This window comes from Mercenaria mercenaria, chromosome 14 (genome assembly GCF_021730395.1).
Source record: "Mercenaria mercenaria strain notata chromosome 14, MADL_Memer_1, whole genome shotgun sequence".
Lineage (NCBI taxonomy): Eukaryota > Metazoa > Mollusca > Bivalvia > Venerida > Veneridae > Mercenaria > Mercenaria mercenaria.
Genome location: NC_069374.1, coordinates 58,064,926 through 58,081,265, shown reverse-complemented (window position 1 = coordinate 58,081,265; position 16,340 = coordinate 58,064,926). Strand labels below are relative to the sequence as shown.

The 16,340-nt window shown below is 33.4% G+C and overlaps 1 protein-coding gene across 2 annotated transcripts in view; it reads right to left on the bottom strand.

The window, feature by feature from the left end:
• Positions 1 to 16,340, bottom strand: part of LOC123527872 (uncharacterized) — a 123,282-nt gene that overhangs the window by 16,416 nt on the left and 90,526 nt on the right. Inside the window, exons 12-17 of one of the 2 annotated variants that reach the window (XM_053523595.1) lie at positions 15,912 to 16,098; positions 13,653 to 13,761; positions 9,314 to 9,696; positions 5,486 to 5,656; positions 3,758 to 3,928; positions 1,215 to 1,373 (exon numbers count right to left, since the gene is read on the bottom strand). In XM_053523595.1, coding sequence (XP_053379570.1) covers positions 1,231 to 1,373; positions 3,758 to 3,928; positions 5,486 to 5,656; positions 9,314 to 9,696; positions 13,653 to 13,761; positions 15,912 to 16,098 — 1,164 coding nt within the window. In that variant the 3' untranslated portion in view covers positions 1,215 to 1,230. The remainder of the gene's footprint in view (positions 1 to 1,214; positions 1,374 to 3,757; positions 3,929 to 5,485; positions 5,657 to 9,313; positions 9,697 to 13,652; positions 13,762 to 15,911; positions 16,099 to 16,340) is intronic. The other variant, XM_053523596.1, reaches the window with a different exon arrangement.

Genomic DNA, 16,340 nt, shown 5'->3' with positions numbered 1-16,340 from the left:
TAAAACGGAAACAGAAATTCATTTAGTAGTATCTGTTTAGATATGATGGTAGTAATTCAATTTCAAACTGGCCATTTCTTCTGTAACGCAAACGATTCACTGATTCGTTATATTTGGATAACCAGTACAAAACGGAAACAGAAATTCATTTAGTAATATCTGTTTAGATATGATGGTAGAAATTCAATTTCCCTCCAAGGTCCGGTCAAATATAGTCCATGCACGTATAAAGTGTCGTTTATCCGCTTTGTAAAGTGAAAGTTTGCTCTTAATGATATCTGCCTACCCAATAATAGTGTTTTATCACAAATTGCAATCACTTGATATGTATTTTCTTGCATTGTTGTCAACTCCATATATTGTGGTAAGTTTCGAATATATATAAACTGATCTACTAGACAATAGTTCTCCCGCAAGAAGTGAAAGTCTGTAAAATTTTAATGTTGATAAAATAGGATCACAATGGTTATTTTAATTAATCTGTAGTTATAGCAATCAGCACCTTCTTACTTTTTATATTAGACATCAGTTTTAATGTGACGTGGGGAGCTCGTAAAATGTATCTTGGACTCAGTTTTGGTATCCTTTTGTTCCTTTTGGATCATGGAGACTATTAATATTACTTGGTTGCATTCATGTGAAATTTTCTATAGTTTTTTTTAAACATCAGCAGTGTCTACTTATATCTGATTCCTTTCGTAGAAGTGTCATAAAATAATGTGTTCTCGATCTTAATGCTTTGTTATTTGCTTTCAAATTTTGTATAAGATTTTAATTGACAAAAACTAATCATAACTTCTGAAATTACAAGTTGGTGTTATCTTTATGTCATTAACACCACGCATGAAATTAGTTTAAACTTCTTACACCGGAGTATTAAAAGTACAATTGTCTTACTAAGATGAATCATTTCGGTCTGTACATTCATTGGATATATATCATCTATTTTAGCAGTAATTGCCCTTTATTACGGACGCCGAATGGTGATTGATTTTGGGTGCGTTGAGCTTAGGATGTTAAAGATATCTGATAAACGTCCCATTAACTTTGCTACGGATGCAATGAAATTATATAAATGTGTTTCTTCTTTAAAGAGTTACTGGTTTAATCAATACAGAATGTATTTCTAAGACAAAGTTAACGTAGCAGAACGAATATTATGTGATCAATATTCAGGATATTCATGAATTTGAAGTTCTGCTGTCAATTATAACCTTGTTCTTGTATCATCTATTCCAGTGTTGTTTCCTCTTCCTTTTCCTTGTACATAATATCTGCTGATTCAGAAGTCTCTCCATGTTTTGCTAGTTCGAGGTCCTTTTCCTGGCCTCCACTTGCATTAATAAATCCATCATCATTGTCCACAGTATGCCCTGCATATGTACAACACCTTAAAATGAATGTCTTGTTCCAATATTTATCAATTTTATCATTACTCAGTATAGAAATGTATGTAAAGGAAGATGTTTTCAAATCTTCGCTCAACTCATATATGTATTAACTTTAAACAGAAATATACAGGCAGAATATTATAAAATACAGTTTATATCTTAACGCAAACAAAGAAAAAACGTCTTATACCCACCATGAAAATCATGTTCATAGAAGACAGTCCTTTCAATACGTTTCACGATGTTAAGGCATAAACGTAAATTTTTGTGTCACCTGTAGTGAAACGGCCAACAAAGTTGGCTGATGAGACACCAACATAGAATTACACCGAACAGCATTTTTCCCCGATTCCTATTTTCAATGCCAGGCACCAGGCAGATAGGCAATCGGTAACCATTATTAAACTAGCTGGTACCTCACCAACCAGTCTCTCCTTGGTCTCTCCTTGGTAACAAGACCCGCCTCTGACAGGGCTCGAACCATCGACGTCCCGACTGAGGGACAGGTGCCTTATTAATTAGGCCATAGGTGTACGTATATGATAAAACATTATACCTTTACAAAAATAACTATGGACAAAATGGAACAAACAGACAACCCAGATAATAACAACCAAACACTACTAAGGTATTTAAAGCTATTATTTGTGCCGGTCCCAGCTGTTCATCAAAGCGATGATCGCAATTTAAGGCTAGTGTTAACAAAAGTAATATAAAGGCTTTGAACGTTTTCCTTTCTTAGAGTTTATAATGGGAAACATTCTTAATTGCACATTTTAATTGATTTTTTATTCATTTGTCACGTGACAAATACCTGTTGCACTGTACTGGTAAATTAAAGGAACAAGAAACGCGGCCACGAAACCAGGTTTTCAACACTTTTCATAAGAATAAAAAAGTATACTGAATCACAGTGCACCACTTTAAAGCACAACCCTAACCCTAACCCTAACCTAACCCTAACCCTATTTTTAGTAACAATGACCTTGACCTTGATCCTAGAAACCCCAAAATCAATCCCAAGCTACAACTTTATATAAGTTTTCTATACACCAAGTTTCATCATGATAGCTCATTCCTAAGTTAAGTAATTGACCGGAAACCTTTTTTCTATTTTAAGTAACAGTGACCTTGACCTTCACCCCAGAAACCCCAAAATCAATCCCAGCCTTTGTCTTGATATAAGCTACATACACACCAAGTTTTATTCAAATATCTTTACCGAAACAAAAGTTATTGACCGGAAACACCAGTTTGACTCCGCCCGCCCATCCGCCCGCCCGCCCGACCAATGACATACCCCAATCTAATAACTCAGGTTTTCGTTGAAAACCTGGCTAATAATCCCAGCCATGTGGTAGTCCTACCGAGTAGAACTTTCTTTTATCTTTCTAAGATTCTGCCTCCTAAGTTAATTTAATATAATAGTGCATCTGTCTGAACTGAGACTACGATTCACTTAGGGGAGTTATTATGCCTATTACATGTAGAATGAGTTAATAATGAAATAAAACATGTGCAAAAGACCAAGTAGCTCAGTCGTTGGTACAAAGATATTGAAGCAGTATTTCATGGTCAGTGGTTTTTATCCCGGTCTTGCCCCAAGTTGTTAACCATCATTATTATTTTTCAACAGAATTGCAAGTATTTTACATGTTAATCATTCGACTTCACTTATCCAGAGCATTTTCTCAGGTAGCCACGTTTGGACAAATGGGTATAATTTCAAAACAACCAGTAGAATGGTAAACTAAGAATCATCTTAACTAGATGAAATATTATATTTTTGGCTTTGGTGTCCACTATGTCCGACCAAGTAGAGCCGTATCAACCAGTTCGGTTGAAATTCGCTCACAGAACATCCTCGCCCAAATACATCAACTTCCACTAGATAGTTTTAGAGGATATTTAGTTCGAAGAAAATACGAGTAGTCGACGAACAGAGAGACGGTAAGTCGTCATTGTGACAACAGCTCAACCTCCAAATAATTATTTAAACTCTTTAGGCCATGATGTTTACTTGTCGCAGTAAGTATCGCAATAATTTTAATCATCTTGTTAAAGGGTCACGTATGAAGTTTCTGACAAAATTTTAAAAAGCCCACTATGTACATTTCAGGAAAACTTACAATGCCCGCTGGAGATAATGTTTTTTATGTATAAAATAAAATCAATGCGTTTAAAAAATATCAGTTAATATGTGCATTTCAAACTCGGGCTTCTATTTCTGAAATTAGGAAAAAGGTTAATAGACCATCCTACAAACCACGGTACAAAATATTAGTTTTCAGTAGAACGAAAATTACATTTTGCGTTTAATTAGGTACAAGAGGGCATTTGATAAAAATAATTATAGTTCTTGTTACCTTGTCCTGAGTCTAACCGTTCATCGGATGTTTCCAGCGACTTTCCTACGTAACTCGATCTCGGTGTCTGAAGCATATTTTCGCATCTGCTTTCTTGCAATTCCCCGCTCCATACTGGATGTATATATCCTCCATCGACGTTCGGTGTACAATCATCAATTTGCCAGTCATCTGTTTAACAATCGCATTGCATTTACTAGTTTTCAAACGCACAATGTGCTATAAATAACAACTGAAATTCACTGGCACAGTAAGTAACGATACATTAATCTGATCATTACTGAACAGATTGATACTCTACCGTAGAGTACAATAGTATTAAGGAACATTCATGTATACAGACAATCTTTAGTTCATATTAAAAAAGATGTGCTTACGTCATATCAAGCGTTAGTTTCAAATTAAAATATATTAAAACATAAAGATATGTTATCTCTATATATGCAAATTATTGCAAATCTTATTCTGTTTAAAAATTTATGCAATAAGTGCTAACATCGGTTTAAAACATAACTATCGTTATTTTGAGTATCCTCATCACAGTACTACAGATATTTCCATACCAGAATTAATTAATCTTGTGCGTAGTTATGCAGATGTAATACGAAAAAATATATTTGGGGACATAAACATTGAAATATGAATTGTTTGGTTGAAATTCACTCACGGAACATCCTCGCCCAAATACATCAACTTCCACTAAATAGTTTTAGAGGATGTTTTGTTCGAGGAAAATACGAGCAGTCGACGGACAGACAGACGACTGACGGTAAGTGGTCACTGTGACAACAGCTCGCCCTCAAAATAATTATTTAAACTCTTTCGACCATGATGTTTACTTGTCGCAATAACTGTCGCAATAATTTTAATCATCTTCTTAAAGGATCACGTAGAGAACTCAAGTATGAAGTTTCTGACAAAATTTAAAAATATGTCCACTATGTACAAGAAAACTTACAATGCCCGCTGGAGATCATGATTTTTATGTATCAGAATAAAATCAATGCGTCTCAAAAATATCAGTTAATATGTGCATTTCAAACTCGGGCTAGTAGTTTCTGAAAATATATCCACGCCCTCTCATTGCTATGTTTTCTCGGAAAATCAAATTTACTTTAAATAAAACGTTTGGTAGCGGCTAACCAAAAGGACATTTGAATGATATTATTTCACTACATGACTAGCGATTTTGTAGCAGATGTGTGTTTCTAAATGAGATGATCCCTACTTTAGTAAGTATCTGACAAAATGAAAAAGTCTTCCAGGGACAAAACTTGTTTAATGTATTTTCATAACCGTCATTTCATTCCGAGATACTGTAAAAGGAATAAAAGTTCGCAAACTGTTGCTCAATTGCGTTTCGATTATTTGTTTTTCATCATTTCATGAATATATATCACTTTAGTGCAGTTTTTCTAAAACTGAAAACAGGTTGATACGGCATCCTACAAATCACGAAGCAAAATATTAGTTTTCAGTAGAACGAAAATTAGAGTTCGAATGTTTTTATGTATCAGAATGCGTCTCAAAAATATCAGTTAATATGTGCATTATTTTCAAACTCGGGCTAGTATTTCTGAAAATAGGAAAGAAGGTTGATAGAGCATCCTTCAAATCACGGTACAAAGTATTAGTTTTCAGTAGAACGAAAATTACAGTTCGAAAAGTATTTGGCCTTTAATTAGGTACAAGAGGGCATTTGATAAAAATAATTATAGTTCTTGTAACCTTGTCCTGAGGCTAACACTTCGTCGGATGTTTCCATCGACTTTCCTACGTAACTCGATCTCGGTGTCTCAAGCATATTTTCGCATTTGCTTTCACGCAATTCCTGGCTCCATACTGGATGTATATATCCTCCATCGACGTTCGGTGTACAATCATCAATTTGCCAGTCATCTGTTTAACAATCGCATTACATTTACTAGTTTTCAAACGCACAATATGCTATAAATAAGAACTGAAATTCACTGGCACAGTAAGTAACGATACATTAGTCTGATCATTACTGAACATATTAGATTGTTATCTCAACATATGCAAACTATTGCAAATCTTATTCTGTTTAAAACGTTATGCAACAGGTGCTAACCTCGGTGTAAAACATAACTATCGTTATATTGAGTATCCTCATCACAGTACTACAGATATTTACATACTAGAATTAATTAATCTAGTGCGTAGTTATGCAGATGTAATACGAAAATATATATTTGGGGACACAAACATGGTCTTGAAATATAAATTGTTTGGTTGTTATCCCAAATGCGAGGTACACGCTATTTCATAGCTACACATGTATCTGTATCAGTGTGTGCTATATGTTTTTATATATATAAAATGAAATGGTCATTATGTTACTCAATGTTCGTTATCTCATTTGATCCTGAAATTGATAGCAAACGTTAATTATAGTTCGTTTAATTATCACAGCAGATACAATACAAAACAATAAAAGCCTTAGCAACGCGCAGACCGCAGTTGAAAATTCTGCCTTTAATTGGCCTTTAATTAGGTACTAGAAAGCATTTGAAAAACATAATTGACGAATACAAAAATCTGTGTAACTATATTAAATATGGTTTTCCAATAAAACTAAAAAAAAAAACCTTAAGTTAAAGTAAACGCTTTTTTTTGTCAAATGATATAATCGATATCGCTAGCCAACGGTGTCTATTTCTATTACTCCTTCCATACATGAGTTCCAGTGACCTCCCAGTTAATAGCAAAATGGTGATAGCCATTTCGATTTTCATCTCGCAGGCTTATAAAGGCTTTAAAATCATCTTACAAAGTTTTGTTTTACATTTAGGTCAGTTATAGTATAGTGAATTCTGCAGGAAGTAGATTAATTTCCGTTAATTTAATACAATTCCCCCTTCATTCAAATACATTCATACAATAGATCATAGTCCATTAGTTTAGTAACGAAATATAGTGGATGTTTTACAATGTTTTACAGAAAAACAAGTTTTCTCCATTACAGTCTTTACAAGCAGGAAAGTATATAAACACGGCATATTAAAGAAAAAATCAGGAAAACATTTGTAAACGTTGTAGGTAAAAACACTTCATTCAAATACATGAGTAATAGATCATAGTACGTTAGTTAAGTAGCGAAACATAGTTGAGGTTTCACAATATGTTTTACAGAAAAACGCGATTACTCTGCACAGGTTTAATTACAGTCTATATATAAACACGGCTTTAAAAAAAATCAGGAAAACTTTGGTAAACGTTGTAGGTAAAAACAAAAGGATCCGCCATTTTTTTAAGATAACTTAAAGATGAACGCAAAGTACACCTTCTTAATCATTAAACTACTAAACTTTTGAATTGCAACATGTGCCAGCAGAAACAAATTAACATAGAATCCGATATATGTTTTAAAGGTATCAGGAAAAGAATAAATCTGTCCAGAAATAACTGTTATAACATAGTTCTTCAAATTTACTTACTAGCAAAATCTATCTGAACAGTTTAGAGCTGTAGCATTATGAAAAGGCTATTTATCATACATTTTATGTTATATATCATCTGTTTTAAAATAAACAAGAAAATTCAGTGAATTTATATCCCTGCCTGGTAAGTTGTTACATGAGTGAAGGGATTATATTTGGAAAATTATATAATTTCCAGATAAACACAAGTTATGTATAAAAAGGACCCTGCAATGGTTTGTTGGTTTCTACGTTTTACAAAATCAATAGGGAAAGCTTAGCCCTGAAGTGATCAATAATTGTATTAACTCTAATGAAAATCCAATAAAAGGGTTACTTTGTTGTTTTTTTACGAATTTCAAAAAAGTTAAAGGACAAAAACCGCAGTTACTGAAGAAATCCTAATGAAATAAACGCATGCGTCAAAGCCCAATAGTGACCTTTATTTGTTTTAATGGCATGGCTATCCAGCAATGGATTACTTTGTAAAGTGAGAATTTATGATTTTTAAATAATAAAATGGCGATACATCTGGTTAATGAAGTGATCCTGATGAAATTGCACTTGTAACACCACCTTATAGTTATCTACATTTGTGTAAAGTTTCAGAAAGATCCAGCAAAAGGTTACTTAGAAAAATAAAAATCCATCTTTTAACAAATCAATGGTAAAATCTCTGCTTGGCCAAGGAGAATAATTTTACATGTGAGTAAAATTCATGTTCTAATCAGTCATTATGTGAAGTTCGGTGCTTCAAATTAAAGATGTTCTTCACATATATTTCTAGCGGACAGATTTTTCTATCATTTTGCCTATTAATAGATTGATGTACACAAGTTAAGATAAAAAAGAAAATCAATAGGTGTATTTTTTAACAATAATCAAAGTTTATTAGGAGCTGCAGTACTGGTACTTTTGTTTGTAAAACCAATACATACATGTTATGATAAAGTGCAAACAGCTACATGTATTTACTTAACATTTCATTCTGATTCTATTGCCTTCACATTAAAATTATTTAACATATAAATATATCAACACAGAATAAGTGCTCTTGAGAAATGTCGAAAATCTCTGAAAGGCCGAAAGCATTGTCCTAGTTATGTATCCATATTGCCTACATACTGGGACTATGATGGTAAACAAGTAATCAAAGTTTGAAAGACTTATCTCAAACAGTTTAGACTAAATATAGACTGGAACGATAAACTTAACAGAATTCCAAGTCCAGAGAAAAGCCACAATTCGGCCAAATATCTTTGACATATCTAAATATCCTTGACTACCGATGGAGTTCATGACGATGTGTTCAAAGTTTCAAAACCACATGTAAAATAGTTTTGACAAAATGTGAACCTCTACTAAAGCTGAACCAATTGTAAAGTCCAAAAAGACCTATAGTTCAGCCAAATTACTTAAAAGAGTTATATGCTCTTGTCTACATATCGTCACCACGGTGCAAATTGTGGATAACTCCATTTACTTAAAGAAGGATTTTTAGCACTAAGGTGACGATATATAGACTGTTCAAATAAACAAGTGAGAAAAACAGTTTACACAAAATATGGACTGGTTTGAAACAACTTAACAAAGATTTGTAATTTATAGGGGGGCATAATTTAGATAAAAGTCCTTGATTGGATCAGGTACTCCTTCCTAAAACGGACATGGTTACGGTAGACATGTGAAGAAAGTTTCAAAGCTACATGACAAAAGGCTTTGACTAAATGTTAACTCATACGAAAAAGTTAAATTAGGTGTGAAGCCGATGAAAACACTGACGCCGATACCGACGCCGTGGTAGGACAGATTTCCTTATTATTCGAACAGTCGAGCTAATAATCTAGTAAGTCATATTGACTGTCATTCAACTGTCACTCACTCACGTGTTTTCATGTTATGGAGAGGTTAATGGAAGAGAAATCAGCCAAAATACAATAAATTATGATCTAACTTTCGCTCGAATGCATTGATCGTGGTGTTTGACTGACATATTCCTTTTGAATATCAATTATTTCGAGGCAACACAGTTGCATAATGTATAAAACTATATAGTATCTTACTATATTATTACTCCAAACTCACTGCTCCGCTATACAAATATGAAAACTCTTACCCTTTTCAGTAGATTTAGATTCTTCAGTCGCGTCTTTGAAACCCTCTTGACTCTCTGCCGGGTTTACCTTTCCATCGTTAGTGTCGTTCTGAAGCTCGTCGACATTCTCTTGGATTCCAGGGACACCTGATCTGCTGCTTTTCTCTAATGGTTGCAAATGCATATTTTCTGGGTCGTCACTCAAAGGTGTGTCGTTTATTATTGCCGCCTGATCTATTGTAAAGTCAGTTTTATGATATGGATCTATATACACATCCGCCTCCGTGTATGTTGGATCTTCTCCTGATAGCTCAAGATATTCATTCACAATATCGCCGTCAGCAATATCATCGTATATTACAGTAGTTGCTCTTCTTGAAATGTGTAACACTGCAGACGTATTTCTTTATACCATTTCATAGAAATATAACGGGTGTTTTAAACGACATGTTTGATAGTATATATCTGCAGAACAATATGACCTTTATCTCGTCTTTTATAGTTAATAACAACGGCAACTTAGTATAGTTAAACAACTTTAAAGGTATCAAATGCTAATCTTAAGGTATTAGGCCCATAATAGATTACCTTCTTTTTTGAAGAGTATTCAATTCCTACCATAAACCTACTTTGGCTGCAATTTTCGGTGGGGCGTAGGTTCAAGCCCAACTGGGACCAAAATTATTTTCCTTATTTTTATGAAAGAAATATCAAACTATTGGTAAACAATTATTAAATTTAAAATAAAACTGTCAGTATCATTTTTTCTAGGGTACCTCAAGTAAACGGATTTAATGTGACAGATAAAGGCCGCCACTTTGAAATTTGTCTCTACTTGAGCTTGAGGAAATACCATAAATTACACAAAATTAATAAATAACGGCACGGTAAATTTTTTTAAAAAACAATAAAGTGAGATGCACGGTCAACTGTAAGAATATACCAAGCAAATGCCACATTTTAAACATTACTGTTAAGGGCCATATACCTTAGTTTAAAATATTTTGTACTTACATAATAACATAAAATGTAGAAAATCCAAATAAAATGCATTCAACTTTACAACATATAAAATTTACTGAATGCTTATATTAAACTACCTTCACAATTAAATGTAATTCAGTAACACTTCCATTTTTAGTGGTAGGACACATTTATACCGTGTTTAGCTATACCATTACAGTCTGTTAAATGAGTACTGTTTAATCATGAAAAAATGTACAGTAAATACATATACATAATATTTGCTACGTTTAACGTTATTTGCACAGAGAATATGAAGAAATTGACATGTATCTCTTTGCGTATTTGAAATATATTCCTTAAGCTGTTACTATTGGGAAACGTCAATTTATTAAAAAGAACCAAAAAAAAAGAATAAAAAGAAGTTTTAACGACTTTACCATATCACATACTAATATCAAGAAAAAGATGGAAATATTTAAGAAACGCTTATCTTTTCTAGCCAAGTAATAACAATGAATATTCATACATGCCAATATCTCAGAAATAAGAGTTTTCTGGTGGCATTCTTTGTTAATGCTCAAATATTAATATAAAAGTTGTTCTTAGGACCAAACATGACATTTGAAAGGGGCAGTCGCCTTCTTGGAATTTTCATTACATTATATTGAGGTAAAAGTTCAAATGAGTGTTTTCAAAATGAAATAAACTATGTCTCTGTGCACTCGTGTTATGTTCATTCAACCTCTTAAAACTGGTTTAAATATTGTGTCTCAACGCATGTACTTTATTTATAAAATTGATGAAAGTGTAAAGAAACAGTCACTTCTATGCTTTTTACATATTTATTATAGTCTGTCTATATATCTGGAAAGAGTGACCTCCGACAGCAAAGTGTGTTTATGCTTGTCATCATAATATTTGTATATGTGTCAAGTGCAAAAATGCTTTTGGTACTGTTGTATCTAAGGGTCGTTTCAAGATCATTTTAACGTCACAGACATGCCAAAGGCCAGGCTTGAAATTTAGAAAACGTACTTGCTACGTATTAATGATACTAAAGAGATGAGTGTATGTGTGATATGATTATGAAATGACCGTGCAGATGTATTTATTGCATTTCAGAAGCAATCTGATTTGAAAAGTAATTTTGCACGGACAAAAAAACAAATGATGATTTATTGTACATTTTTGAGGAATGTGTTCGAAGTGGAAACAAGAGGACCATGATGGTCCTGAATCGCTCACCTCTTCCCACATGACCCAGTTTTGAGTATGACGTCGTTTTTCTATTATTTGACATAGTGACCTAGTTTTTGAGCTCATATGACCCAGTTTTGAACTTGAACTAGATATTATCAAGATAAAAATTCTGACCAATTTTCATGAAGATCCATTGAAAAATATGGTCTCTAGAGAGGTCACAAGGTTTTTCTATTATTTGACCTATTGACCTAGTTTTCGAAGGTACGTAACCCTGTTTTGAACTTTAACTAGATATCATCAAGATGAACATTCTCACTAAAATTCATGAAGATCTCATGAAAAATATGGCCTCTAGAGAGGTCACAAGGTTTTTTTATTATTTGACCTTCTGACCTAGTTTTTTAAGGCACGTGACCCAGTTTCTAACTTGACCTAGATATTATTAAGATAAACAGTCTGACCAATTTTCATGAAGATCCATTCAAGGGTATGGCCTCTAGAGGGGTCACAAGGTTTTTCTATTTCAAGACCTACTGACCTAGTTTTTGATCGCAATTGATCCAGTTTCAAACTTGACCTATATGTCATCAAGATAAACATTCAAACCAACTTTCATACAGATCTCATGAAAAATATGGCCTCTAGAGAGGTCACAACGTTTTTACATTATTTGACATATTGACTACTTTTTGATGGTACGTGACATACTTTCAAAGATGACCTAGATATCATCAAGATGAACATTCTGATCAATTTTTATTGAGATCCATTCACAGGTATGGCCTCTAGAGAGGTCACAAGGTTTTTCTATTTTTAAACCTACTGACCTAGTTTTTGACCGCACATGACCCTGTTTCGAACTTTACCTAGATGAACATGATGAACATTCAGACCAACTTTCATACAGATCCCGTGAAAAATATGGCCTTTAGAGAGGTCACGAGGTTTTTCTATTATTTGACCTACTGACCTAGTTTTTTGAGGGCACGTGACCCACTTTCGAACTTCATCTAGATATCATCAAGATGAACATTCAGACCAACTTTCATACAGATCCCATGAAAAATATGGCCTCTAGAGAGGTCACAAGGTTTTTCTATTATTTGACCTACTGACCTAGTTTTTGACGGAACGTGACCCACTTTCAAACTTCACCTAGATATCATCAAGGTGAACCTTCTGACCAATTTTGATGAAGATCTCATGAAATATATGGCCTCTATAGAAGTCACAATGTTTTTGTATTTTTAGACCTACTGACCTAGTTTTGGACCGCACGTGACCCACTTTCGAACTTTACTAGATATCATCAAGATGAACATTCTGACCAATTTTCATACAGATCCCATGAAAAATATGGCCTTTAGAGAGGTCACAAGGTTTTTCTATTATTTGACCTACTGACCTAGCTTTTGATGGCACGTGACCCAGTTTCCAACTTGACCTAGATATCATCAAGATAAACGTTCTGACCAATTTTTATGAAGATCTTGTGAAATATGTGGCCTCTAGAGAGGTCACAAGGTTTTTCTATTTTTAGACCTACTGACCTAGTTTTTGACGGCACATGACCCTCTAGTGTGGTCACAAGCAAAAGTTTACGGACGGACGGACGGACGGACGAACGCACGCACGCACGGACGACGGACGACGGACGCTGCGTGATCACAAAAGCTCATTTTGTCACTTTGTGACAGGTGAGCTAAAAATGTATGTTTTGAGAAAGACGTCTTCGAACGAAAATGAATCCCTATACTATAATGTATAAACGAAATACTGGTAAGTTTCACTGACCGCCGTTATATGTTGTATTATCTTACTGTAGTGTAAACATCAATGGGACGGCCCCATATATCGTGCGAAAGAAAACATTATATCGTTTTTTTTTTGTTTTCTTTTTTTTTTTTTTTTTTTTGTTTATTTTTATTTTTATGAAAATCGCTCCAGTGTTTTATAACGAAAATTGTTACACACATTAAATAATGAACGAAATAAACAAAAGATAATTCAGTGTCTTATACTTAACTAGGTAAAAGAAGTACAAAAGTTATTTGTAAGCCGATTTTCCCCACCATGCAGTTTACATGTCAGTTCTGTTTTTCGTGTAAAGTTACATTTTGACGAACTGCAAAAACGATAAAACGTTAACTAATATAAATAAATGTAAATAATTAAACATATATCAACTTACCTGTTAACGTTTGATTCTGCGGTTTCATTTCTTCTATACACCACAGGTGTGTTAAGTTCGCCACCACGCCTATTTCTGTTCTTCCGATAAGAAATTAGACTAATTATTCCTAAAAGAAAGAACAGTGATATAAAAGTATAAATATCTAACGATAAACTGACATTTCAAGGTTTCCATATTGATATCCTAAAAGAAATAACATTGGTATAAAGGTATTGATATCTAACGACAAAACTGACATTTCAAGGTTTCCATATTGATATATGTTGTGTTGCTGCAACCCTTAAACTAAACCATCAACCATGACCTGTATGGTATTTCAAGTTTGGACGGCTCAAATGGAGTAAATCAAAATTATTTTTAGATTAGCCATGTACCCTTTAAATGGAAACGATTGGTTTAATGACACACACAAAAATAAACAAAACTGGGATTTGCATAATTGTGTGAAATATCGTTTTATTTCCTTGCACATTTTTGTTTCAGACATCTCTAGACATAACTTTGGAATAATTCTGCCGACAAAAAGTATTATTAAATTTAGATAATGAATCAAGGGAAATGATTAAAACACTAAGCAACATAGTTATGCCCCTTGTATATACTGACATGTTTTTCCTTAACGACTTCAATATTTAGTGTTTTGACCTTGGTAACAAAATTAGATGAAGGATGATAACGCAAAGAGTAAACATGGATGATTTATAAATCGGGTACACTGCACTTTCGCTCAGTGCGTCACCTGAGGCTACAAGGAATACCTTAACTTCCCATGAATAGCTTGGAATACTTCTTCGGACAAAAGGGATGCGAGTTAAGAGACAAATGAAATTATTTGAGTAAGGTGAAATTTGAGTCCTTTCATACTGTACTTTATCTAAACGTTCTTTATATATTCTTTTGTCACTACTTAAAGTACTTCAAAAGTAACGGCGCGGATAACCTTATCTTCTAATAAAGGGAGATAATAATAATAAGCGCGTAATAGAGATATGGGATATGGTTCAACACATTACATTTTTCAGCTTTAGATTTAATTTTTAGACAAAGTAAAATAAATTTTAAACAGGGAGATAATAAAAAATGTAAGCAAAAACAAGAGTTCTGATATTTCTTGCATATTACACTTCCCATCATGTCCTCTTAGTTTATATAAAACTTAAAAAATATATATCTAATATTATATTCTTTAAGATTTACGGATTGGACAATAAAATTTGAAAACGTAGATAATTGATCAAGTAAATAAGGTAAGGTTTTGTTTACTCTATATACTCACATTTTCTTCATTATCCGGATGGATGAATATGACTTCCAGTTAAAATATATATCAAACATACATAATAGGCATTGTAACTCAAAATACAAACTTCAAGTAGGAGCTATCTATATTACATGTATGTGAAGTTTACTGCATCAAAATACAAGGACTGAAAAAAAAATTAAAATATCATTTCCCGAAAAAGAGTTATTTGAGCTGAACAAAATGATCCCAGATGAAATATTTAAAAAAAAATGGCGACAACTCCGCAAAGACTTTATGATAGGCTTAGGTGACTATTGACATAGAGCCTCATGCAAACTATCCACTGTTTACCTCTAATCATGAAAAAAAACATGCATACTTGCCACATTGATTAGCAACCTGAATACAAAACTATGTAAAGATCAAATAATAGATTGCCCTGGGGAAAGTAGGGCAATTTTTATGATGAAATTTGTCAACAAACAGACGATTTTTGAAAAAAGTCAAAACCCACAGAATTGCACAAGGTGAAATATATTGAAAAGGCTACTGCTGGAAAAAGAACAATCTCAACTACCCATACATATGTGTCAAAATATGGAAAAAATATCTAGAAATACGAGAAAATCAAAGAAATAAATTACGAGACTGTTAGATGCATAACTGTGCAATGATACATGGCAATTATTATAGATAGGTTACTTTTCCTTTGCACTGATAAAACATGGGCAGGATTAGGATTAAGAAACGGTGTTCACTCATCAATTTCACTATATAAACGGATTGTTTCCCTTGTGTAAAGAAGGCTTAGGGTAAGTCTCTACATAATATACTAATACTTTAAGGTAAAATTTGTCATAAGCATATAACGAAGGCCGCTACCCTTCATATCTTAGGTCGAAAACAAAAAATGGTTAGTCAGAAAACACGACCTTTGTATGTACTGCAATTTTGGTCACTGGACGGTCTCTCTCTCTCTCTCTATGATTGGAAATTAAATAAAATCTACAAACCTATTGCTATTACAGCAGCTACGACAAGAACCGTAAGTACAATGACTGCAGTTATCATGTTATTTGGATCATCTGATGTAGTGAAAACAACTGTTGTAATCTCTGCATCTGTTTTCATTGATTGAGTAGTAGTGTCTTCTTTGTAAACAAGAAATCCTACTCTTTGTCGGAAGTAACCAATTTCCACCTGGAATATTATTGGTTAAATAAACACGGATAAGTTTTAAATCCTTTAGCTACTCTATATTTGCAATTCACTTCAGACATATCAATTATATTATATTTAGTCCAATTATTTCTTAATGCATAGATTATGAAAAACGGTTTCCGAAGATGAATCGGGCAAGCAGTCTGCTGTAAACATATATCATCGGACTGAAGAAAACATATTTTAGATTAACTACTGACAAACAACATTTCCGCTGATAA